At 44.1% G+C, this 25,853-nt stretch overlaps 1 protein-coding gene across 2 annotated transcripts in view; it reads right to left on the minus strand.

The window, feature by feature from the left end:
• necab2 (N-terminal EF-hand calcium binding protein 2) overlaps window positions 1-25,853 on the minus strand; it is a 76,872-nt gene that overhangs the window by 5,256 nt on the left and 45,763 nt on the right. Inside the window, exons 6-9 of one of the 2 annotated variants that reach the window (XM_023827091.2) lie at window positions 14,527-14,663; window positions 13,411-13,535; window positions 9,306-9,385; window positions 2,346-2,402 (exon numbers count right to left, since the gene is read on the minus strand). In XM_023827091.2, coding sequence (XP_023682859.1) covers window positions 2,346-2,402; window positions 9,306-9,385; window positions 13,411-13,535; window positions 14,527-14,663 — 399 coding nt within the window. The remainder of the gene's footprint in view (window positions 1-2,345; window positions 2,403-9,305; window positions 9,386-13,410; window positions 13,536-14,526; window positions 14,664-25,853) is intronic. The other variant, XM_023827092.2, reaches the window with a different exon arrangement.

Consider the following 25,853-nt stretch of genomic DNA (forward strand, 5'->3'; position numbering starts at 1 on the left):
CAGCTGGACATAAACATATTTACTATTGAATATTATTACAGGTCTTTTGTCAGACAGATTTTAACCTGGCACCTTTTTAACCTGAAAAAACGATACCATCACCCAAGAGATGGAAGATATTCTGCCAGCATACCATGCTGTCAGGGAAAGCTAGTTAAAAAAGTATTTCTGGGGGATGATATCAGCCAACATGGCAACCGGAACCCGGCTTCATACGACACCACTGCTCTGTACCTCCTAGGCAATGTGAACGTGCACGTGTGTAAAGGAGAGCTTGGAAGGCAGAAGGTGTCCTCAGAGGTAGAGGAAGACTGGATGGGGAATCATCTTGGAGGAGCCCATCACCAGTTACTATGGAAACTGGGAAATACCACCACCCCCCTCCCCAACATGGCCGGAGACCCCCACAGTCCCCAGCGCCTATGCCTTCCCTTCTGTTGTCTTACGTGGACCATTAAAAATAAATGCTCGATACTTAAAAAATATTTTAAAAGCTTTAGAAGTAACTTTTTCATTCCGGCAAATGCACTAATGAACGCACATTTAAATGCAATTACCAGCAAGTAGCAATTTACAAGGTCCTATTGCAACAATTTCTTTTTCTCTTCTAAAGAGGGGCGACACAGTGACAGAGACACTACTGAATTAAAGTGTACTTAAGCATCTTGCTAACTGTCAGTAATGCTGAACTCTCCGAGAGGATCAGTCTTTCTCGTAGCTTAGGTTTCAATCAGGGACTCCCAATCTTAAATTATTCTACCTCACACGAGCAGAATTGGTTGAGCAATGAATACCTGTTCATGGAATTGACTGCAGCCATGGTTGTTTTCCCTCCCATCCCCCCATTCTATCCCACACTGCCAATTTCATTAAACCTGCTGCATGTACAGTGGGGCTGTACCAAGTCAGAAAAAAGGGGCGAACAATGGAGGCATTCAGGCAGCTGCAGATAATGCTGATACTCAACTTGCTGTACTGTTGGTTCGTACTCAACTTCCACGTAAAACAGAACACATCACATATCACTTTTAAGGGAGGGTTTTAAGATTTAAAGACATTTAAAAGCACTTTTGATGATCCTGAACGAACAACAATTAACATAATGAATGTGCTATTCATATAAACATGTTCCAGTTTTGCTTTCCATCAGACGCACACAAATTGTTCCCGGTACTGATCCACACGTACACGCAGTTTTGAAAGATATCTGACCCATAATGGGCTGGGAAATTCACTATTCATGGTAGCAATAAAATCCAACATTAACCATCATGTTACACATTAAGCAGGATGGGCGGAATAATATTTGCGAATGTTTCTGCAGGAAACGTCTCTCAGTCTGGATGAGCTGTAATCCATAAATAGTGTATTGAGGTCTCGTGTTTGAGTGGGGTGTGGAAGAAACACATAAAGAATGCATAGCATTGGGGAGTAGCACCACCCTGGATGTCATCCTGCTGTCTAATGGAACGACTGGACCCCGGCCATGTCACAGGTACGAGGGTGTTCAGTTCCTCGGGTTGTCACCCACAAGCCAATTCACGAAAGCGAAAGATGACGGCTCTGATTATAGTGCATCCCCTGACCTTGAGAAAAGCTCTTGTCAGCATCACAGCCCTTCTACACCATCAGCCTTCCAGTTTCTGTGGGCCCCAGTGCGGCCTGTAGTTCCACCACTATGCCTGGGATTGCTTTGTGCTAATTCATCATTCGTTTTGCAAAGCCTAACATCTTGTCTGAGTTCCTTGTATGACATGGCAGGCAAACATCTGTTTAGTGTCTAATTAAGTGTCTAAATTATGCATCCATACTGATTCAGGGTATTTTCCTTGTAAACATACATATATATATACACATTTTGGCAGCAAAAATATGAATATCACAATGATATACACTTTTATGCCCCCTTCTAATACCTGTGCATGAGTGTGTGCAAAGCTGTCATTCATTCATGATGGGGCCATTGGTCCACATACAGTCATTGACGCAGAACACATAAGCATCCCATGCCAAGGATAACCAGCATCTTTGGGCCACATGCATGCTGCTATACGCGCATCTGGGCTTTTTCCTGTGACTTCCATGGCGTGGCAAGATGTCCTACAAGCATAAGGATGGTGTTGCATGAGATGTGCGTTTCATGCAGACATTCCATGGGCATGCTGGGAAAAACAGACAGCAAACATCTGGAGAAGTATCGGCACTACCAACATAAGCAAGATTTTGGAGGGATGCATGGCGCCACGGAAAAACTGTCTAAGAGGCACTTGCCGGTGGAGCTGCACTTGGCAAGAAGGTCCTTCTAAACCACTGTACAGCGCTGCAATGGTGAAGATGCTACTTACTGCACTGGTTGCGCCATCGGAGTCTGTTAGCCTCTGGTGAAGGTCAAACCACACTGTCTGCAACAATAAGCAACAGAAAATCCACACGTGGATTAAAGACTTCGCTGTGCCACAGCCTGGACTGGGAGCCACTTGGACACTGTGGTCCAGACCAGTGTTTCCCAATCTGGTCCTTGGGGACCCACAATCGGTCCATGTTTTCGCTCCTTCCAAGCTCCCTGCCAGAGCTGAGAGGGAGCAAAAATGTGGCTACAACTACAGAATCAATGCACTATCCACTGTATGTGGGTCCCCGAGAACTAGACTGGGAAACACTGGTGCAGGTGATGAGCCACCACAGGGTTCATTGCAGTGAAGACCCCACAGTCACCCCATTGGCCCACTATATGCCAACCACCTCATGGTCCCAACAGGTCACTGCCAATCCTAGATATCTTGCATCACATCTTGAAAGCAAATTTTACCAACTCATTCAAAAATAATGCTCTTAATCCATGCTGGATGTTGTATGTTTATAGAGCATTGTGCTTCATTATAAGAACAAGCCTTCCGGATCCTTTGGGCTGCCTGTGTTAGTCAGCATGTGCTGACCAGCTCTGCGTCTTTGGTACAGTGGTGATGCTTCTAGGCGTGTGACCTTAAAGGAGCCATAAAGGATCCCTCCAATGAGTGGGGTTCACCAGGACTAGCGTGTGCTGGCTTTGATGCATTCTCTTTGATAGGGTGGCGTGTGGTACAGCAGGTTAAGCCTCTGTGCCTGTGACCTGATGGTCATCGGTTCGAGTCCCATCTTCAGCAGAATGGGTAGAGGCCTGTTGGGGCCTTCAGCAATATCCTTAATCCCCTGAAAAGCTCCAGGGGCGTCAAATAAACGGCTGACCCTGTAGTTCCCACATTTCTCTCTCAGCTGTATATATGTGTATGTAAGAAGAGCAAGACGGGACGTGTGAAAATAAGCGTTCCAGTGCAGCTGTGCCAATAAAGCGCCGCTTTCACATCAGGCCCTGGTCTGTCCATCTGCAGTCATCCCAGCACAAAACAAGGGCTTCTGACACACATTCAATGCAGTGACATGTTACATTTCCTTGTAAAATACTCCATCAATAATTTCCTTCATTCTGTCATGTTACTGTATATAAATACTCAAACATACAGTGCTTGTGATTCATTCAAAATATCATGTTAAATCCGAAATAATATGCTCGGGGTTTAATAGGATCTGAATCAATAGGAGAGCATTCAGCAGTCTTAAAGAGCACAAATGGAGTGTTGACTCATCACTGTTCCCGATACTGCCTTCAAAATGCTTATTTTTGTAGCTTGGTTGGGTGATACACCCATTATAACGAAAAAGGGAAGAGGCTATTAATACTCACTCCCCAGGAACCCACACAACACTCACAGGATGCTCTACAGAGATACAGGCTTGTGAGCCTCTTTACTCTCTTGCAAGCACAAACCATGTTCTCTCCAAGCCTCAATACACACTCTGAATCACTTCATCCTTAACCTAGTGAGCTCAGTATTTAGATACGATAAATTCTGCCCATGGTGGTGCAGTGGTTAGCACTGCGGGGCGGCATGGTGGTGCAGTGGTTAGCACTGCGGGGCGGCATGGTGGTGCAGTGGTTAGCACTGCGGGGCGGCATGGTGGTGCAGTGGTTAGCACTGTTACCTCACACCTCTGGGACCAGGGTTTGAGTCTCTGCCATGGTTCTATGTCTTATGAGTTTGCATGTTCTCCCCATGTCGTCATGGGGTTTCTTCCAGGTACTCTGTCCTCTCCCCCAAGTCCAAAAAGAACTTGCTGAGGTTAATTGGAGATACCAAAGTCTATTGCTAGTTTGTATGCCAGACAACCTCTGAAATGAACTTCTGGACCAGGTTAGGACTGATCAGAAGGTTGCGGGAATGAATCCTGCGGTTGGTAGATCGATCACATAATTGTTGGGCCCTTGAGCAAAGCTGTTAAGTCTGCAGACTATTTCGGGGGTGCTGGACGAATGGCAGACCCTGCGCTCTGACCCCACACTTCACTCTGAAGTGTTATGCACTATACAGTCAAAAGTATTGGGACACCTGACCATTATACCTACAGGAACTTTTATGACTTCCCATTCTATATCCATAGGCATAAATATGGAGCTGGTCCCCCTTTGCCTCTATAACATCTGCCACTCTTCTGGGAAGGCTTTCCACAAGATTTTGGGGTATGTCTATGGGAATTTTTGCCCATTCATCCAGAATAGCATTTTTGATGTCAGGTACTGATGTTGGACGTGAAGGCCTGGCTTGCAACCTCCATTCTAAGGTGTTTGATGGGGTTGAGGTCAGGGCTCTGTGCGGGCTAGTCAAGTTCTTCCACACCAAACTCCCCATCCATGTCTTTATGGACCTTGCTTTGTGCGCTGGGGCACAGCAATGATGGGACAGCCTTCTCCAAACTGTTCCCACAAAGTTTACAGTATCAAATTGTCCAAAATGTCTTGTTGTGCTGAAGCATTAAGAGTTCCCTTCACCAGAACTAAGGGGCCCAGCCCAACCCCTGAAAAACAACCCCATACCATTATCCCTCATCCACCAAACTTTACAGTTGGTACAATGCAATCAGGCAGGTAACATTCTCCTAGAATCTGCCAAACACAGACTCGTTCATCAGACTGCCAGACAGAGAAGTGTGATTCGTAACTCCACAGTACACATTTCCACGTTTTTCTGTTGGGTTAATGCCAAAGGTATTTTGGAACTCTGGAGTTAGAGTCAACATTGTTGGCAATTTTTACGCACTATGTGCTTTAGTACTTGGTGACCTGCTCAGTGGAACCATTTCTGTTCTAAACGCTTCCACTTTGCAATTATACCATTACAGTTGACTGTGGAATATCTAGTAGGGAAGAAATTTTCATGAACTGACATTGCAAAGGCGGCCTCCTGTGACAGTACCACGCTTGAATTCACTGAGCTCTTCAGAATGACACATTCTTTCACAAATGTTTGTAACCCTGACTGCATGGTTTGGTGCTTGATTTTACACACCTGTGGCAATGGGTCTGAATGAAACACCTGAATTCAATGATTAAGAGGTGCGGCCAATAGTTTTTATCCAAACATTGTATGTGTAACATAGGAGAGTAAACTAGGGATATGTACAGTACCTGTCATACTTGTAGAAATGGCAAAGTGAGGTACCCATCATTAGTGGAGAAGCCTTCAGTGAAGAGTTTTATTAAACCTCTCATGTCGAAATTACATGCAGAGTGAGAGATAGCTATAAGCCCATGATACATGGTTGGATTTGTTTCAGCCTAAACAAAGAATCTTATTTGTAAAAAAAAAATAAAAAATGTGCAGGCCATCGGCAACATGGAGACTGTTCTGATGAACCTCCATGATTCCTCATCTATTCTGTACCCTCTGGTCTTATGTTTGGCCCCAAGCAGAAGCTACATTTAAATCATGCCCCCACCATTTTAGACCTAAGCCAACTTTGTCTTCAGCAGATTAAATAAGAAATACCATTTTTTTGCAGCTACAGTAGCTCTGAATTAAAACGTCTTCCTTCAGAGCACAAGGAAAAAAGTAAAAGTTCAGTTCAGTTACTAGAAAAGATATATTCCAGATGATCAAATGATTAAAGTAAAAAGAGTAATTTTTGTTTCATAATTTTATTATCTGGAAATATGGAGATGCATGTTTTCAGATTGCTGGAGATCAGTCTTATGAGCTAGAATATACAATCTTAGAATCAAACACTGCAAAGCCACTAGATTCTGAACTTTCCTCTCCATCGTCTCAGTAAGCAACATGTGAGAAATCTATGTACAGAATGTAAATAAGTCTGGTCTTTAAAGGTATTTATACTTGAGAAATTTCCTTATTATGCTTGTGAAATTTTGCCAGTTGACAGAACCATAAATTTTATGAGTGACTTTGGTTTGGTCTCCAGGGACGAAACACCTCAGCATGCACAGATTTTATAAGGTTATGTAAAACCACTGACAAAATGTTCAGACAAGGAGAACGTTTGGCTTAATCACCTTGGCATCCTTAGCTAGATTTCCTATGACAACAATATAAATTTGCCTTTTATGAATGGTCATTGAAAGGTTTCGCAGCCAAAAGTCATATATATGAGAGCTCTGGTCGCGGATGACCTCTGCATCGAGCTCTGGTCGCTGATGACCTCTTCATCTCCTGGGCAGATTCCATCAGCAACACACCAGGACATCCCAGCTTCAGCCAACTTGAACTAATTACTAGGCACTGGACATTAACCCTGTAGCACCTGTAACTAGTGCATTGATTCTGTAGTTGTACACTAGGCATGTGCATATCTATACTCAGGAGTAAGGGTTTAACATTTGTCACGTAGAGCCTATTTTTATAGCTTTTGGAGGGAAAAAATATTTTTATCGTTTATCGGAGCATCCTTCAGATCAAATGGATTGATAATTCTGCTATCCATAATCCTTTCTCAAACTTAACAACTAGCACGGGACCTTGGATTTCCCGATCTCCTGGGACTTCACCAGTTAGCCCACGGGTCCTGGAGTTGACAGTCAAAAGAAAAATGTCTGAACTGATTCTTTGTAATTCATTGGCGTTCGATAGCTTCAGCAGTGGCTTCGTAACCCTTTCCAGACTGATATATTTCAACTCCCTTTTTCTCATCTCTGGAATTTCCTTTAATCATAGCATACTGTGCTTCCAGAATCTTTGTGGTGACCACTAATATTACATTTTTGTCTCAAGATGTGAAACCATTCAGTGTGACAAATGTCTGTTAATTGAGGGAATCAGGAAGGGGCAATGCAATTATCTATTATCCAAGATCAATCACTCCTCAAAACTAAACTGTAAAACCACTAAACCAGTGTTTTTCAACCCCCAAGTCTGCGTTTTTGCTCCTTCCCAACTCCCTGCCAGACAGTCCACATTTTTGCTCCCTCCCAACTCCCTGCCAGACAGTCCACATTTTTTCTCCCTCTCAGCTTCCAGTAGAGAAAGTGTATACAGAGTAAAACCACCTACTGAAAACTAAAACCATCATTCCATTGGTCTACGCAAGTCACTGGATGAAAGAGTGCATCGTTATGACAAGCCTGCCACAATGATTGAGGTCTTCATAACAGTACAGCAGAAACAACACGAATGACTCCCTAAAGGCACAGCGAAGGTTTCCTAGCCAGCGTGAATTCTTACCAGGATCATCCGTCACGCGGCTCTCAGGCAGAAAGGTAATCTGAAGCTCATCTTCCTTTCTGTAAGGTAGAATCAGGTAGGCTTGCCTGTTCTCATGCATTTATTAGCAGGAGAAAAACAGGCAGGTGTCCAGTGAAAACACCATAAGGACTTTATTCTATGGCTAACTTGACCTCTCTTGCATATGTACATTATGCTTTTAATCTTTAAACTTGTGACTGTAATCTGCTCTTACCATGAGGTCTGCTCACCATACTTAGAGTAGCTTCATGAAGCAAGTGTTCTTGCAAAACTTAACCTGTAAAAGATGAATGAGTGGAACTTACTGGTTTAGATCAGAGTTTCTCAAACCTCACAGCTCCCTGCACACTCGAACCTGGTATTTGATGCCCTTGATTGTTTGGTCCAGGTATGCAGGGGGCTGTGGAGAAGGTGACTGGGGGTCTGATGTAGACCAGTGTTTCCCAACCCAGACCTCAGGCCCCCCCCCCCCTCCCCACCCCCGACAGTCCACAATCCTGCACTCTCCCAGCACCTAACACCCAAACCACGTATTCTGTGTTCTTGATTGGCTGGAAGCAGGGAGGGAGCAAAAACGCGGACTGTCTGGGGATTCCTGAGGACTGGGTTGGAAAACACTGGTCTAGATTTTCCCGGTTGCAGATGATGAACCCAGAAAATCAAAAAAAAAAAAAAGATCACGTGTAAACAGTATTGGTAGCTTTGGCCATTCAGTCTGTTCCTTAAGGACCGATCTGCTGCTCCAGAGTCTTTTTAAGCCATGAAACACCAAGGGGAGTCATGAGGAAGAACTCTGTTTATGTACCTTCAATGCCCGGTTCACCACAGGTACAATAAACACGCCAAAATGCTATTAGTCGCAGCGATACGTATTCCTGCAGTCCAGAATCTGCAGTATTAATTAGGCACTCCATTAATTCACAATGGTCTTTGACTACAAGACCTGGGACCTGCAAAAAGAGCGGGGGAGAGAGTGATTGATATTGGAACAGATTCTTATCAAGACCCTGTAATTACTCCCTTTGTTACTCGCTCTCTCTGTTACGTCCCACACTGCAAGCAGTGAAAAGGAAAAATCATTTCAGTCTGAAGCAAAACAATAATAATCACACAGAAGATTAGCCGACTTTACCCAAAACAAGTGAGACCTGATTGGTATTACAGACCTGTGGTTCTCTCACACTGTAATTACCCAGGGGTTCAGTCTGGCTGCAGTCATTTTTAGAGCCATGTTCCATGAACAGGCATAAACTTAAGGCATACAGCAAAATTATAAAAAATGATATTGTGAGTACGAGGGGGGGGGGGGGGCGTGGTAGCTCAGGGCAGGTAGTGGTGCCTCACACTTCCAGGGTTGCAGGTTTGAATCCCACCTCGTATCTGTGTGTGGAGTTTGCATACTCTGCACAGTTTCCTCCCTCGATCCACAGAGACGCACTTAGGTTAGTTAAATTAACCACAGTGAGTGACAGTGTATGTGCCCTGTGACAGCCGGACATCTTGTCCAGGGTGTCCCACCCCTGGCTGTGATAGGCTCCAATCCTTAGGATCGGCAGGGAATGTTTGATCATCTTTACTTCAGGTCCGCTCTGTGAAATTGTCATGCAGATCCCAACAGGCCTACAACTAATGTTTATCTTTTTATTTTTTAAATAGCACTGCAGGATTGTTACTTTAGCCACACTGCGAGCGGATGCTTGATGCCACAGCCAGGGATAATGACTGGAAGAGCCTCACCTTGTTCTCCAGCCTCCCAATCAGCTCAGCCAGCCGGTTGATCTGCATCTCCAGCCCCTCCTTCTGTACCTCCCCCATTCCTGTAAAACAGGCTCCTTCAATATCACTCCTTCACAGGTCGTACAACATTTCATTTTGTTCGAGTGCCCAGCTAATAAAAGCACTCTCACCAAAATGTCAGCTTTTATTCAAGAAGTACAAAGACGCTCCCATTGCCCCTTTGTAAGAACTGGCCCGGCTGGGACAGTGAACGAGGCATCAGTGGGAGCAGGCAATGGGGACCTTATCTGGGAATAGGTGATAGTGATATAGGGGAGGGCAATGACAAAGGAAAAGGCCATTGTAGTCTCAGCGCAGTGGAAACACTGGCCCCAGGATTGTAAGAGGAACTGGAAAAGAAGGATTTCTCTCTTTAAAACCAGCATCACACACAAAGACAGACAGACACATACACGTTTGTATTGAGATCTCCATTCATTTCTATCCCTAATCCCAACTACGACAACCATCATACAATGTCAAAATAAGTTTTTATCACTCTGTGGGGACATTTGGGACATTATGCAATACATACAGCCATTTTGGAATGTACCATTACCACATGAGGTGGGAAGCCGTTCCGGAATGTACCATTACCACATGAGGTGGGAAGCCGTTCCGGAATGTACCATTACCACATGAGGTGGGAAGCCGTTCCGGAATGTACCATTACCACATGAGGTGGGAAGCCGTTCCAGAATGTACCTTCTGTGTTTTGGGAAATTGCACGGGAGTTGAGGGCCTTTCTAACACCATCCCAGGATCACGGGGGGCCTCTCTGACCCAACCCTGTACTCACCTTCTGTACACTCTGAAAATCTGGTCACTCTTGTTAATATGGTAATAAGGGCCGTCATCTGCCACTACTGGGCTGCAGTGCCCAGCATATGGTAGCTGTTACGTTTGGGAGACGTAAACACGGTGCCATTGCAGTGGAACAAGCAGGGAGGCATTAATGATAAAAGCCTACAGCCATCTTGCTGACGCTGGACAGAGTCGGCTCTGTGTCCGAAGAACGTTAATGCCTGGATTAGTGAGGAGCCACCCTAAAGCTTGCAGCATAAACAGTCAGAAAGCTTTTAAAAACTGCAGAGCACACTGATTTATGAAATTCATAACGAACAGGAAGGCAGGCCCTAAGTGAGGAGATCAAAGCAGACCAGAGAGAACATCTCCGAAGGTAACTGGGAAGGTAACTGATCCTGGACCAGAGCCACAACAGCACGGCACCACTGGAGACCTGGAAAAATGATGTCAACCTCTCTGTCCCTCCTTCAAATGTTAATATTCTCAGCAGGGGATGAGGAGGGGTCTCAGCACGGGGGGGGGGGGGTCTGACGGGGGCAGGACGATCAGTTATCAAAAGGGGCACTCGGTGAAATTTGCTGGGCAGCAAGTGGGGGGGGAGGTGGGGTCCCCCTTGGTAAGTTTTGCAGTGGCCCCCCTGCCACGATGGGCATCGGAGTTTCCCTACAGGAAGGGGGGGGGGGGGGGGGTGCTTTCTCTAGTGTACTGTGGGCCTGAAGCTGCATGTTTACTCTGCTGAATTTGCTGATTTGTGCTGCAGCCCAAAAGTTGGCACCGGCCCTCATGGTAACACGGATGGTACAAAGGTACCAGCCTGGAGCCTGCAAACTTCCCGTGTGAAGCTGAGCAGAACAGAGCAGAGCGATTCCTTTGAGACCCCCCCCGATAGGACAAGGGGTCGTCCTTCCCTGGGTGTGCATGTTCCCTGCAGATAGTGCACTCCCCTCCATCACCGATCGCGGGGCGGCTCTCCTTCCAAAAGAGCTAAATTTAGACGGGCCGTCCTGCTCTATGCAGTTAAACTCAGCCCCCTCCCGTGAAGAGAGATCCATGCTGCATCTATGGAGGCCAGTTCCCTTACGGCCTGGGCACCACGTTGGGGAGCAGGCGGGAGTTCAGCACGGTGGCACACGGGTAATTAGGAGAAACAGGCTAATTATGATCCTCTCTGTACTGCAACGGCATCAAAATCAACATTTTATCACCCGGCGATGCCTAGTTTGTTCTGCAGTGTGTGGCTTAACACCCCTCCGGACATACAAATCTATTTTCACTGCAGTAGGATGTACGCCGGAAATCCTCGACCCCTTTTTAACAGCCGTACATCGGCCTTTCGGCGTGTGTCTCCTGTGCTAATGATGAGGCCCTCCCAGTCGGGAGCATCTCCACTGTGCGCCACACGGCACCACAGAGTGCGGGACACTGGGAAACCGGAATGATTTTCCCAGCTCGCTGCCTGCACACGTGACGCTCAGAGTCCATTTATTACATGAAAGCAGAACTGATGATGGCCTTTGTGGGACGTGGGGGCAGGGTGTTGTGAAAACCAATGGACCTTAGCGTCAAGCTTTGTGGTTTTAGTGGTCCTCTTGGAATGATGTTCTGACGCACGCAATCGTAAGAATCTGCGTTACAGAGAGCAGCGGCCAAATTGCTCAAAGAAATCACTCTGAAACCAGTACTATAAGAGAACAAGAAAGGGCAATGTGCTCCAATAAAACACTGTATAAAATGCTTTTTTAGTGTATTGTTAAATATGCCATCGGACCTTCCCCCATCCATCACGGAATGTGCTTCTCTACATTCTTTGAGCACAGGGCTGCACAAAAAACAAACCTACCATGTGCTCATGGGCACCCTCTAGTGTCTGGGCCCTGAAAATCTTCCCGTTTTTTTCCCCCTTATGGAAGAACCTCATCTTCTAATAAGATTAAATCCAGTAGGTCACTGGAGAAGAGAAAGGTAGCGTATAATAGTATAGCCCTGTAATAAACAGCACAGGGTATGAGGGGGAGCACGTTCAGCACGGCACAGGGACTGATGGTTGCGGAGCAGAAGCTAACGTCCTCGTCGCTGGGCCTGGTTTGTTCTCCTGGACTCCAGTCACACACAGATGAGGGTCTGTGCTCACAGGTGTGCTGACTCCGCTAACAAACATTCCCTATGATCAGCACACCGGCTGACCCAGAATGCCCTTCTCTCTCGTCTGTGGTAGCGGCTGGCGGATGACACTATACTCCACACAGAGCAAGAGATTTCATTCATGCTAAACTCCTAGCCAGAGCCGACTCTAGCTATAGACAGAACATGCAGCTGCTTAGGACCCCTGAATTACCTACGTTACGCAGGAAGTGAAATGATCATCGGATTTCTTGGTAGGTAGAACCGGCCATGCTCCTGCCCAGGGCCTGATATCTATGGCAATGAAGTGCTTTCAAACAAAACAGATGAGAAATATCAGGTATGTGGAATTAGAGTTTAGACCACTGACTCAAGTACATGAGTGTGGTCAGGTGGCCAGTTATTAAATTAGAAAAGAGAATATAAGTCTGAATAGGAAATACTGGATGAGAGAACATGGCTAATATTTGAAAAAAATCCTGTTTTTTTCTTATAATGTGACAGCGGGGGACAAGAAAGGGTTAAAGCCGTAGACCTCAGCAACTCTGGCTTATAAATACACACACAGCAGTGACAGTGAGTGGTAATGCACTCTGTGACATGCTGTCACACCCATAACCTCGCATTCATCCCTGAAATGACCAGAAAGAGCCTTTATTTTTGAACAACGACGGTTCTGAATTGAACCGTCATCCGCATCACCAATCTGACAATGAAACAGCAATCAAAACACAGGAGACCGTCTTTATCTCAAGCACAGACACCTCTTTGAGCTGCGTGAATATAGGTTGACGAATGCAGTGAGGCTGAGAGGGAATCTGACTGCAACACACCATTAGGAAATATTTCACCCCCCCCCAGGAATTACTGCATCTGACAGACATGGTGCAAGTAGGACAGGGAGGAATGAAACACGTATTTAAAGTTTCTGATGACACCCTATTCTGTTCAGCAACTGTAGAGCTTTTGTATTCTGCCAAGAGAATTATTTCATTTATAAAAGGAAAACAAGGACATGCTGCAAGGTACACTGCTTTGCACGTAAGCTCATTGCTCAAAGTGTGGGGGCACAGTGCACCGGGACGGCAGAGCTCGCGCTCTGCTTTGGGGAGCAGGTGCCGGCGGAGACTCTGCTCACCTGCGCTCGGGCTGATGGTCCGCATGGTCACCTTGGCGCTCACCCTGTTGTTGGGAGGGTAGTCGGGCACAGGGCTCACATAGCAGCTGTCTGGTGCACGGGGGCTCGTTTTGCTCGGACACAGCCTGCCGAGATCAGAATCAGAATCTTTATTCACTTTGAAAAAAAAAAAGTACACGGAATTTCTTCCTGCTACAGGTGGTGGTACGACATAAGGAGTCAAACATACAATTAAACATATAATCAAGAGAGAAAAAATATATATATAAAAGTAAAATAGAGGTAGTAAAACAGAAATAAGATATTACACAAACAGGTAGATAAACAAGGTGACACCAATTGTACGTATGAGCTTATGAAGGCAATAAGAGTAGGAGACACAGACAGGGAGTGGTCGCATGTGAAGCAGTGTGCTTCTCAGTGTGCTTCTCAGTGTAATTCTCAGTGTGCTTCTCAGTGTAATTCTCAGTGTGCTTCTCAGTGTAATTCTCAGTGTGCTTCTCAGTGTGCTTCTCAGTGTAATTCTCAGTGTGCTTCTCAGTGTAATTCTCAGTGTGCTTCTCTGTGTGCTTCTCAGTGTAATTCTCAGTGTGCTTCTCAGTGTAATTCTCAGTGTGCTTCTCAGTGTAATTCTCAGTGTGCTTCTCAGTGTAATTCTCAGTGTGCTTCTCTGTGTGCTTCTCAGTGTAATTCTCAGTGTGCTTCTCAGTGTAATTCTCAGTGTGCTTCTCAGTATAATTCTCAGTGTGCTTCTCAGTGTGCTTCTCAGTGTAATTCTCAGTGTGCTTCTCAGTGTAATTCTCAGTGTGCTTCTCAGTGTAATTCTCAGTGTGCTTCTCTGTGTGCTTCTCAGTGTAATTCTCAGTGTGCTTCTCAGTGTAATTCTCAGTGTGCTTCTCAGTGTAATTCTCAGTGTGCTTCTCATGGGTCTTAATTTAGGCGGGTTAGAAGCCAGTGAAATGCCATTAAACTCCCATTATATGAATCATACAAGCATTCAGAGTCCCAGTCAATGCGATCTCGCCAGCACAGCACAGAATGACAGCTTCCCATTGCTTGGAAGGTGGTCAAGGTGAAAAACACCACAGCTGAGTCTCTCTGAAGCAGCCAGCTCACCCTGACTGGCCGTGCTGCTCATCGATGGCATCCACAGCGCTCTCCACGGAGTTCAGCAGGGACTGGATCTGATTGGCCGATTCCTTCAGCAGGAAGCGCGTCACAAACTGCTCCATGTTGGTCCCTCGTTCGTAGACCTGAGAAAGCCAGATTCTCCTCAGCATTTTTTAAAACTGAAATTAATAACCATTGGCCACAAAACTTCCAAGGTGCAGACTGTTATTTTTTCCCCTTTCCTTCTGCATATAAGTAAGACACTAAAAGAACAAGACTGCCCTCGATAAAATACTTGCCGGCAGTCGGTCAGTCACAGTCTAGCAAACACATGCCATCTCTAAGGGTTTTGGTGATGTCTGGAGCATGGGAATGGTACCAAAACATTTAGCTGGATCTGAAGCCATTGTTAGCTTATATGTTACCAGATCTACTGAAAATTGTACATAGGGCTACTACGTGTTGACTTTCAGATATGGCTGAAGGTTGGGTAAAGATGACCCAGATGAGTCAGGTTAGCATCTCAGATACACTGTGGCATGACTAATTTCAGTTAAATCTAACCTCTTTCTCATCTAACTTACAAAGCAACTCAGTCCAAGAACCTCACTGCATCACAGTGCAGTTAACACTGCATATAGGGCTTACAAAGTTAACATCTTTGTAAGGGAAGTAGGACATTCATATTAGTAAAGACTGACATGGACCATTCAGCTAAAACATTAACATGAGGACTGAGCCAATAAAGTCATTATATTACTCACAAACATAATTTGGTGTTATTTCAGATAGAAAAAGTGGAGAATTAGACATAGATACTTCATAATCAAGATAAGTGGGACCTTAATATCATATAATCTTAATGTAAAAGTCATGCCATACTAGATCAATGCCCAAATCATGTGAAAATTGCATTAAATACTACAAATTTACATACGTAAATATATGCAAATATACATACACAGACTTTCAGATGCATTTACAGTGTGCTGTGCAGGGTGTCGGAATATCGATGTATGAGAATAAACTCTTCTCACCAGTTCCAAGCTACTCAGCTGTTATTCAACCCCTGCATTGAGTAAACCTGTACAGATGTTAAGCATTAGCTGACTTCCAGATTCAGAGTCCAGCTGTTTAACAAAGCAAATTCTACCAACAATCCTGTCATCCCTCACCAACCCCTGGAGAAGACAACACATATTTTCTACTGTAATTTTCATTTCAATGTCATCCTCCTTAATCATATTTCATCAACCAAGGGAGAAAGTGCATGCAGATCATTAATGAGAAAAACTGGAAAGCTAATGAAGAAAGAAAAGGAAGGAAGACGAATAGAGCAGAGGAGCTGCCGCCGGATTGATGTTACTGACCACGGTGATCTCTATTGGTTACCATGGTGACCATGGTAACCAACATGGAACACACCTTAAATGCCTTATATTGACAATTCATCAAGGAGGATACAGGACCACAGAAAGAACAGAAAGGACGACTTGATCAAACCCCAAAGTATAATTTTAATCATAAATTCTATACAGGTTCCATAAGGTTCCATCAAATGAGGCCCGGGAAAAATTATGTGCTTCTTTTTCCTGGAATATTTCCACCCATACTCCAAGATCAGCCAGTCCAGTGTCACAGTACAGTTCCATGCTGCTCCAGTGCAGGTGCAATTCTCCACTGATGCACTGGCAGTTGAATAAAATGAGTGCAGTGAATCAAATGGCCACTGAGGGCCTTAGCAGGCTAGCTTTGCAGGCTCATTGATTGAATTAATCTAATACAAAGACACATGAAGAATGTTCCATGTGAAATTTGCATAAAAACAATTAGTGGAGTGTTCCATTAAAGGAAGGGCTGTGGTGCGTGTGCTCCAATACACATTAATGTTTTAAAAACAGAAGGTGAGGACTACTCTAAATGCCGTTTCTTATCTTGAGAGCAGCACAGGGATGACAGATATGCTGGTTTGAAGAGTGCAATGGACTGGCTGCTAATGACACTGAGAGCTGGGATCTTAGAGGTTCTAATGAAGCAAACAATGCTGGGAAAAAGGTAATACAGTAACTGCACACTATGACATCATGCCAGAGAGACATCAGACTGCAGGTCAAAGCAAAGCAGTGGCAGCACTAGCAAAGACATGCATGAGAGCGCTGGACAGAGATAGCCTGCTCAGGCTAAAATGGCACATTCTGATCCCAGCAGATTGAAGTATTCTTAAGAAACACTATTTTCTGCCGATTTACAGTGTCAGGGACGGTCCAAGACCTGAAAATCAGATATGTCGTTCTTGAAGACCTAAAAATCATACTCTGCTTTCTTAAATATAATTATCATATACAGTAAAGTGCTGCGGCCAAGAAATATTGACTGCAGTTGCTAGGATACAATTAATGCATTTCAAGTCCAATCAGTCACTGCGATGTCTAGAGAGAAGAGTTTGAATCTCAAAATAGATTAGCACTAGTGTTTATGATGGAATATTTATGAGACATGTTCAGTTAATGCAGGAGCTGAAAAGGCTGAGCTGAAAAAGGGGCCTCTCAGCATTAATGTCCCAATTAAATCCCACAACACTGTGGTTTTACTATAGTTTTACACTGCAGCTTAGGATGCATTTGCTCCCATCCTTACAGTTACAGTATTATGTGTAAAACACGGCTTCAGTGTATGAGTACAATGTGATATATCCTGTAATGTTAGTTTCTAAAGAGACCTAGCAAATGGCACATAAAGGATAACGATAAAAAGGCAAGTTCACACTATATAGGTTTCACAGTATATAGGTTGAGAAAGGTCTATAATATTTAGGGGGGTAACGATTCTCCAATTCCATCATTTGGTTCAGACCTCAATTTTTGAGCCATGGTTCTCAGTTCATACCTTGTTTTGTTTTTTTTTTAGGGGGGGGGGGGGGGGGGGGCGAGGGGTCAATAAGGGGAAAAAAAACAGGACAAATTTCTGGGTTTTATTAATCATCAACCAGTGGTGGATAATTCGGGTCCAGAAAGTGAAAAGTCAGACCCAGATTTTGTGTCAAACAACTTGTCAACCAGTCACTCTTGATAGTCACCTGGTTAGTTGAAACAAAATCTTGGTCTGGATTTTTTGTCTACCTCCATCACCAACCATTTGTAACACTAAACAGAATAAGGCTAAAGAACATGTGAGATTAACTTATCTTCACATAAGACAACTACATAAAATTAAATTACAAAAATAAAATACTACTCTACTGGATAACCAGAATGTTCCTGCACCGCTGACGTCAATGTGCAATGTGTGACGTCGGGCGCTCTGCAATCTCTGGGTTATCATCTATCTTGAGCTAATGAAACTAGCTTAGCTTTTACTGCAGGTTCCGTCTTCCAGAACCAGGATAAGAGACCCGCAGTCTCGGTATCAGAACTGTTACACCACTAATAGTATTTCAGTGTTAGATCACTGTTTACTGCAGGGTGAACAGCACACCATCATCAATATGATTATTATTACTGAATGATCATGTAACACATATATATTCCATTTCTAGTAAATATTTCCCATGGACAGAAGCTTTGAAAGCACAACAGATATGTCTCATAAATTCATCTACCATATGTCTCTCCATCATATACATGGACCACTGAGGATCAAGACAGGATTGCCGGGAAACAAATTCCCTACTCAATATTCTGAAGCTTAAAGAGGGTTTTTTTTGACAGAAAAGTAACAGGAAATGCAAAGAAATAAGTCATGGGTCTGTAGGTGCTTCAGGACAGGGTCACAGGTAGGCCAAGCAGATAAGCATGACTGAAAATCCATCAGAACAATATTAAAGGTGGATCAAACAAAGACATCCTTTGGCCCGAGATGAATGCACATCAGGAAGCCTTAACAAACTCAGCCTCTTCTCAGAGGAGGCTGGAGATGAAATTGAGATGTACAGGCCTACCTCTTTGAAAAGATGCGGACTCGGCTCCCATTATATATGTGGAAAATGATTCTGCTCTGTGAAAGATCCACGGGGTATTCGCACAGGGAGAGGCCAGCCGAAAGCCTCTTGTCATGTTCATCCTGTCCCGAGGCATCTATGAGGTCTTAGAGCTACGTAAAGAGAGATTCCTCCTAAGGTTAGGCTAACCTTAAGGTCTTATTGACTTGACTACAGTGTCAGTCTTACAAAACGTTTGAGCAGTACCTTATGTTTCACCTTTATTCCTTGCAGCAGTGTTCAGTCATCAGGGAGACGGTCTCTATCATTGGCTGAAGACTCAGGTGATCTTCATTCTTATTGGTGCACATTAGACATGGCACCAATCCAATACTCACTATCAATGTCGTGCTGATACCGGCAAAAAATGCTGGATTGGATATCGGGGATGCAGGGGGAGTAAGAAACCGACCTGAGTTTCCATCAGAGATACAGTAGGTCTTCCAGCATGTAGCCTTAGCACGACATGCCATGTAGCCTTAGCACGACATGCCACATACGGAAGTGAGGGTCGTGTCTTCCAGCATGTAGCCTTAGCACGACATGCCACATACAGAAGTGAGGGTCGTGTCTTCCAGCATGTAGCCTTAGCACGACATGCCATGTAGCCTTAGCACGACATGCCACATACAGAAGTAAGGGTCGTGTCTTCCAGCATGTAGCCTTAGCACGACATGCCACATACAGAAGTGAGGGTCGTGTCTTCCAGCATGTAGCCTTAGCACGACATGCCACATACAGAAGTGAGGGCCGTGTCTTCCAGCATGTAGCCTTAGCACGACATGCCACATACAGAAGTGAGGGTCGTGTCACGGCTAATTGTTCAGCAAGGCATGCGTGTCATATGTCGTATTGGCTATGTGGAAATACAGTAACCCCTTTCCATTCAGGCTTTTCACATTCACGGTTTTGGTTATTTGCAAACTGACTGTGAACACGTAAATGGGAATATTTTTAGAACTTCTAAACTTTTAGAACTGCAAAATTTCAGAAAATCGCACACGATGTGAAGCCAAAAACTATAGTGAAAATTATTTGGATCACAAAAAAATCACACCATTTAATATTAGCGATACATAATGCTTGTTAGCCTAAGTGCATACTACATCTTTAATATAGTACGCTCGTGTCACCAACCAGCGTCACTGACTTGTTAGCTGCCTTTGTGACACTGGAATCTGCCATGAGTTTAGCATTCTTAATAATCCAAGAGTCCAAATTGTAGGGCTCCCAATGCATATGGTAGCAGTCTTCCACATACAGGGTCATAATTTAGATGGTTTACATTTTATAAAGAAAAAAAAACACAAAGTAATTTGACATGCTAAGTGTACAGTACAGTACTGTTTAGACATTGTAATAAGTAGACTTACGTTATCTTTCAAGCTAGCATGGATTGAGCTTCACCACGAACCCTATTTACGAATATTCACATTCACAGGCATCGCCCACCCCTAACCCTCACAAATGTAAAGGGGTATTACTCTACTTTACTGTATTTTACCCAGAGTGCAATGTACTGTACATAAGGTGGGGGCTGATTTTTCTTAAGCCTGAACACACTAAAATTTATACAAACTAGATGTCTTGAGACGCGTATTATTTCTAAAAGCTTGGTTAATTACTACTTAAATGTTGTGCCTGAGCTCCATTGTATGTTTTATACAGGAGACTTGTGTACGTTTTGACTTGAAATGTTTAGTTTGGGTACACAGTGATATTTTTATGATTGATTTCTTTAATATAATTTCATTTGGGAACAAGTCACACAGTTTGCACTTTGAGAAATATTTCTGTGTATTTTTGTGAAAGTTGTGATTTCTTCTTGTAACACAGTGTTGTGGCATAGTGGTATAGCTTTTGCTTGAGCAGTGTTGCCATCCTACAGTGTATTTGTGTTCTTGGCATACTCAAACATACTCAAACATACTCAAACAATGCCACTACAACACTAAATGTGTGTAAGCCTTGTTATGTGAAATGTGTTGATTCAAATATCTTATTTAATTCTTAGTAGTTGATAAAGTGGAAAAAAATATCGGATTGGTATCGGCAGATACTCAAAATTTTAATATTGGTATTGGGATCGGACCAGAAAAAAATTATATTGTGGCATCTCCAGTGCAAAGCAGTGTACTGGCATGGCTCACTGTAGTAATGAGGGCCTTAGCTTGTCCCTGAACAGCTTACCCCCACCCAATGCTACTGAAACCAGTCCACAATCTGTCTGTTTCAGCCTTAAAAGCAAATGTTCCCTGGTAATGATAGATGATAGCTCTTCATCATTTACCTGCAAAACAAAAAGCCATATATCACACTCAAGTCAACACTATAATGTCAGTGGTAAAAATAGTGGGTCATATTGAGAAACGGCAGGCTACATGTTCTTCTTTCCCCAGCTTTCTGGGAGATGGCGGTGAATTCATAAACACCTATTCACATAACACAACTTATTTCAAAAACAGCCTTTCTGCAGAAAGTGAAATGTGAGACATTCACTTTCACTGGACCTCCCCCAACCACCAAATATTACAAGCGAAGTAAACACCCTTCAATCTTGCCGTTACAAACCACGTAAAGTAATAAGTGCAAGATGCCGCCCCACTTGATAAATCAAATCAGTTTCAGAAATTTTATCCCAAGAGCTGCAACTCTAATCAGAAGAGAGCTGTAAGTCACTGCATTTTTCTTATAATACTGCAAGAATACAGTAATTTGATAACATCTGAGAGGATAAAGCACTTCAGTTCAGTGAATGTTAAGATGAGCACAGAAAGAGTCCATTTTAATTAAATCTAGAAAGGAAGGGAATGGTGACTTCATGGACTGTCTAAGAATAAGCTACAAGGAGGGGAAAAATTAGTTGATCAATAGGGTTACGGCAAAAGCTGCTTTTTTCCTCATGACTGTGGTTGAGTCCAGACTCACTCAACTGAAGCTTGATATGGACAGAGGTTTTTAAAGGAGGCCATCAGTGATGAGCAGCACGCCTCGCCTTCTGGGATACTCAATCATGCGTCTGAGCAACAGGTCATCTGAAACGGCTGCAGCCTGAGGTGGGTGACCAGCAGTCATCCCACTGCTATGCCGGAGATCGTCCACAGAGGCAGGCGGCCTCTAATTGGAGAAATCGTCTCGCCCGAGGAGTTGGGACTTGGCAGGAGGCAACACACCCCAAAGGACGTTGAGGCACTTGCCAACGGCAACGCACCAACGTGTGTAACTCTGTTGTAACTCTGAGTGGTCAACAAAGGTCTTCTTCAGCTAAAGGAGGACAAAATTACTCTACATCCACAAAACGGCAGCTATATCAGCGGCGGTTCACCCCACAGTACCGGCAATTCTGTAACAGAGGCAGCATCTTAATCGCGATCGCCCCGTCAAGGTAATTTCCATCAGGCGGACAATTGCCGGGAATCATGACTGTGAATGTGAGCTCTGTGAAGAGCCTCCCATTCCGGATGCTCACGCCACAGGATGACAAATGCGTCAAGACAGTGGCAATGTATCACCCCTGATTGAGACACGAAAGCGGGCCTGCCTCATCAAGCGACTGACGCGTTTCTACAGCAGCACCTGCAAGACGCCATGCGTTAACAAGCACGGGAGATTGAGAACCCCCCCCACCCCCTCTAGAACGCTCTCACCATTTGTTCAGTTCCAAATCATCATCATTTAGCTAGAACGCACCCAATTATGACAAAACAACTGGGCTTGATAAAACCATACGACTGCACATGTTAGCAATCACCCACCACCAGTGACGAGATTGGTGTGTAAATGCAAGCCTGGTATGTTGCTTGGTGTTAAGGACGCCTGATTATTAGCGCAAATAAGACAACATTTCTGGAGGCTAGATCCAAGTTCGCAGTGAACTAAACTGGTGCACCGATGTGGAAATTTTGGCCTATCCCATTAACCAGGCCTATATCATCAACAGGCTCCACAAATCTGTAGTGAAGTTGACATTGGTGACATTACCTCTTAAGATCCCATGAATGTGTGCAGCAACCTCGTCATATGCTGCAGGCAGTGAGACATCGGCGAAGCAGCACCGACTTGGGAGACCGTAGCGAGTCAATGAAACTATGCAATTATGGCTGATCGTCCAAGGAAACTATGGAAACTATGGAAAATGACTGATAGTCCACTGCGATCATCTCCATTATTTTGGTAGTTATGTCAGAGATCCCATGAGATGGTTTTTATGGCCCATTACATGATACAAGTCTGATCTGCAGATTTCATTTTAAAAGATGTAAGGTCTATATTAATCTTCGCTGGCAAGTTTGAGAGCCCTGAGTTGTGTCTTAAGCTCTGGAGCTGTTAACTGCGAAAATTGACTAAATTCTAAATATTGGTCGGAAATATCGGCCAAGATTGAGACATCGGGCTGATGTCAATGTCTCGATTTTTAAGGAGCTTGGTACTGATAGGGTAACCGATATATTGTGCATCTCTACGTGAACTCGCTCCGTTTGTGCAGACAGAAGGCAGTAATCACCAACCACTAGGACTATGTAAGGCTGCAGCCATTGAAGAAAAACAGGACACTTAGATGAGTGCGCACAGCGAACCGTGACCCGACACCCACACGGAGCAAGCGACTTGACTGGGTTTAGGTGGAGAACCCTGACTCCCAACCCCCAATGGGCCTCACCCCAGCTGTCTTCCGGATGACAGCTGTTCATAAATATACCCTCGTTAAAATGCCGCTAAAAGAATCAAGGCAGGAAGATGACTAACGGAGTCCCCTGGGCTAATAAAGCACCACTTAGAGAGCGCAGGATTTGGCCACATCGCTACTGAGGGATTAACATAATGATGCCTTCGTCTTGAACGCTTATAAGCAAAGAATGAAAACAAACAAGCCCTTTCCCAGTCGGAAGAATTAACAGTGAGATGTTTGCAGGGAATCTGCCTCAGTTCTAAGGAAAAGCTCCACGTCTCCAAATCCTCAGTGCACAATCACTTGGTTACCTGGAGAAAAGCAGAAGTAAAGAAGAGGATGAAGAAGAGCCTCAGCAGGTTCTTTCTTTGTACAGCTGTTTGTGTAGCTCCTGTTCCAGTCCTGCTTACACTTGTACCTGGGTGTTCACTGGAAGCTCAGCCTAGCTACACTTATACATAGTTGATTCCATGACAGCATGAAGGTCTGTGATGTGCTACTTACACATCACTTTGGACTTGCACATCTCTTTGGACAAAAGCATCTGCTAAATATGTAAATGAAAATGTAAATGTCTGCCCCAGAAAGTGGCTCTTCTCTTTGGCTTTACAGTCTCCATGGTTTAATTGCTTAGCAACAGCTCCATAACCTGTCTTTCCTTTTTAGGAACCTATGTGGCTGTAAATGATGGAGGGGGGGGAGGAGAAGACTTATTGGTTACTATGGCATCGGCATGTAACCTACATGCAGCAATTTCAGATTCTGGTTTCATTACCTTTGCAGTGTTATTTTCTTCCTCTAGCTAAAAAGTTTATTAGACATAAGTGTGTGATCAATACAATCTATGAATAGTCTGGCTAAGGAAAAGGTATGAAACGCTCAGAGCAAATAGAAATCCTGCTTAGATTTCGATCCGTTTGGCCAACGCTTGGACAATTCATTATCATTCTTTGTCGAAGTAAACCAGTTCCCAAGAGGACTTTCAGGGCGCGAATCTGTAGACCGTATCAGAGCTTGTACCAATTAGGATACTTTGGTAAATTTCAGCATATAATAGAGGTGTAAATAATAAGCTTTGCCATGATACAATTTGGGTTCGATTTTGCAATGCAGCGATTATCTGGTGATTTTTTAAAAATGTCTCTACGATATGATTTGATTCAGTAATACATGATCAATATTTTCAATACAGTGAAATATACACTCAATTTTAGCGGAATTTATCTGAATTCAAAAAGGCTTAGCAATAAACGTGTTTTTTTTTTTTATTTTAACAACAGAATATGAAAAAGTACACGTCTCAAAAACACAAAAAATGTCTGCACAAGAAACATTTTGTTTTGTATTTGTACTTTAACTATATCTGGATATGTATAGTTTACTATCTGAAACAAAGGTGTACTAACAGCATATAGCACTGTAATGCAAGTCTGCTTTACTAAAGTCATTCTCTAGTTTGCGTTGTGTGAGATTTTTTCCACAGATTTAGTTTTCAGCAGCGTTTTGGTGTATCGTCATTGTTTAATGATATGAATTTATATGAATTGAGTGCATTAAACTGTATCTTGGCCTTAATCGATATATTGATTATAATTGATGAGTTGTTACACTCCTAGTGTGTGTGTGTGTGTGTGTATATATATATATATATATATATATTTAAAACTGTTAGTAAACATTATTAATGTAGGTCTACAAAAACTTTACAGGACAGACAGTGCTGATGGACCTTTTGAATCAGGTCGTTCAGGTGCTAGTGGGACAGGAGGAGGTGCAGGGGAGCACAGGGTAACATGCAGGTGCTAGTGGGACAGGAGGAGGTGCAGGGGAGCACAGGGTAACATGCAGGTGCTAGTGGGACAGGAAGAGGTGCAGTGGAGCACAGGGTAACATGCAGGTGCTAGTGGGACAGGAGGAGGTGCAGGGGAGCACAGGGTAACATGCAGGTGCTAGTGGGACAGGAGGAGGTGCAGTGGAGCACAGGGTAACATGCAGGTGCTAGTGGGACAGGAGGAGGTGCAGGGGAGCACAGGGTAACATGCAGGTGCTAGTGGGACAGGAAGAGGTGCAGTGGAGCACAGGGTAACATGCAGGTGCTAGTGGGACAGGAGGAGGTGCAGGGGAGCACAGGGTAACATGCAGGTGCTAGTGGGACAGGAGGAGGTGCAGGGGAGCACAGGGCAACATGCAAGAACATCTTCTGGACTGGATTTAAATCTCTTTTGAATTCAGTCAGCAGCTGCCAGTTCAGTCTGACCCAACATGATTCAGCATCTTGTTAACACACAGAGGGTTGACAGAGGGGTCATGAGGAAACGTTGCTGCAACATTCACTCAGTGTTAAATAGTTGGGTGTCCTAGAGTCACCTTCTTTCTGAGTTACAGGGCTACAGAAAGACATGGCTGGGCCCTGGAAAAATTCTACCAAATGGAAATCCACCATCTCCAAACCAAAACTACCATTATCCAGGCTCACATGCTCATGGGCGCCCCCTAGGGTCTGGGTCCCTGAAAGTCTTCCCCTGTCTCCCCTGTTACGAGCAGCCCTGCAGCTGGAGAACTTAAATTGATTTAACTGGCCACAGTCCGCTGGACATTCTTATACATGGGTGGACCTGCATTACAGCTGTGAAGACTGCAGGATACCGAGAGTCATTCCAGTGATAAAAATCAATTTAATGGGAACCC

The sequence above is a fragment of the Paramormyrops kingsleyae genome, chromosome 13 (genome assembly GCF_048594095.1).
Source record: "Paramormyrops kingsleyae isolate MSU_618 chromosome 13, PKINGS_0.4, whole genome shotgun sequence".
Classification (NCBI taxonomy): domain Eukaryota; kingdom Metazoa; phylum Chordata; class Actinopteri; order Osteoglossiformes; family Mormyridae; genus Paramormyrops; species Paramormyrops kingsleyae.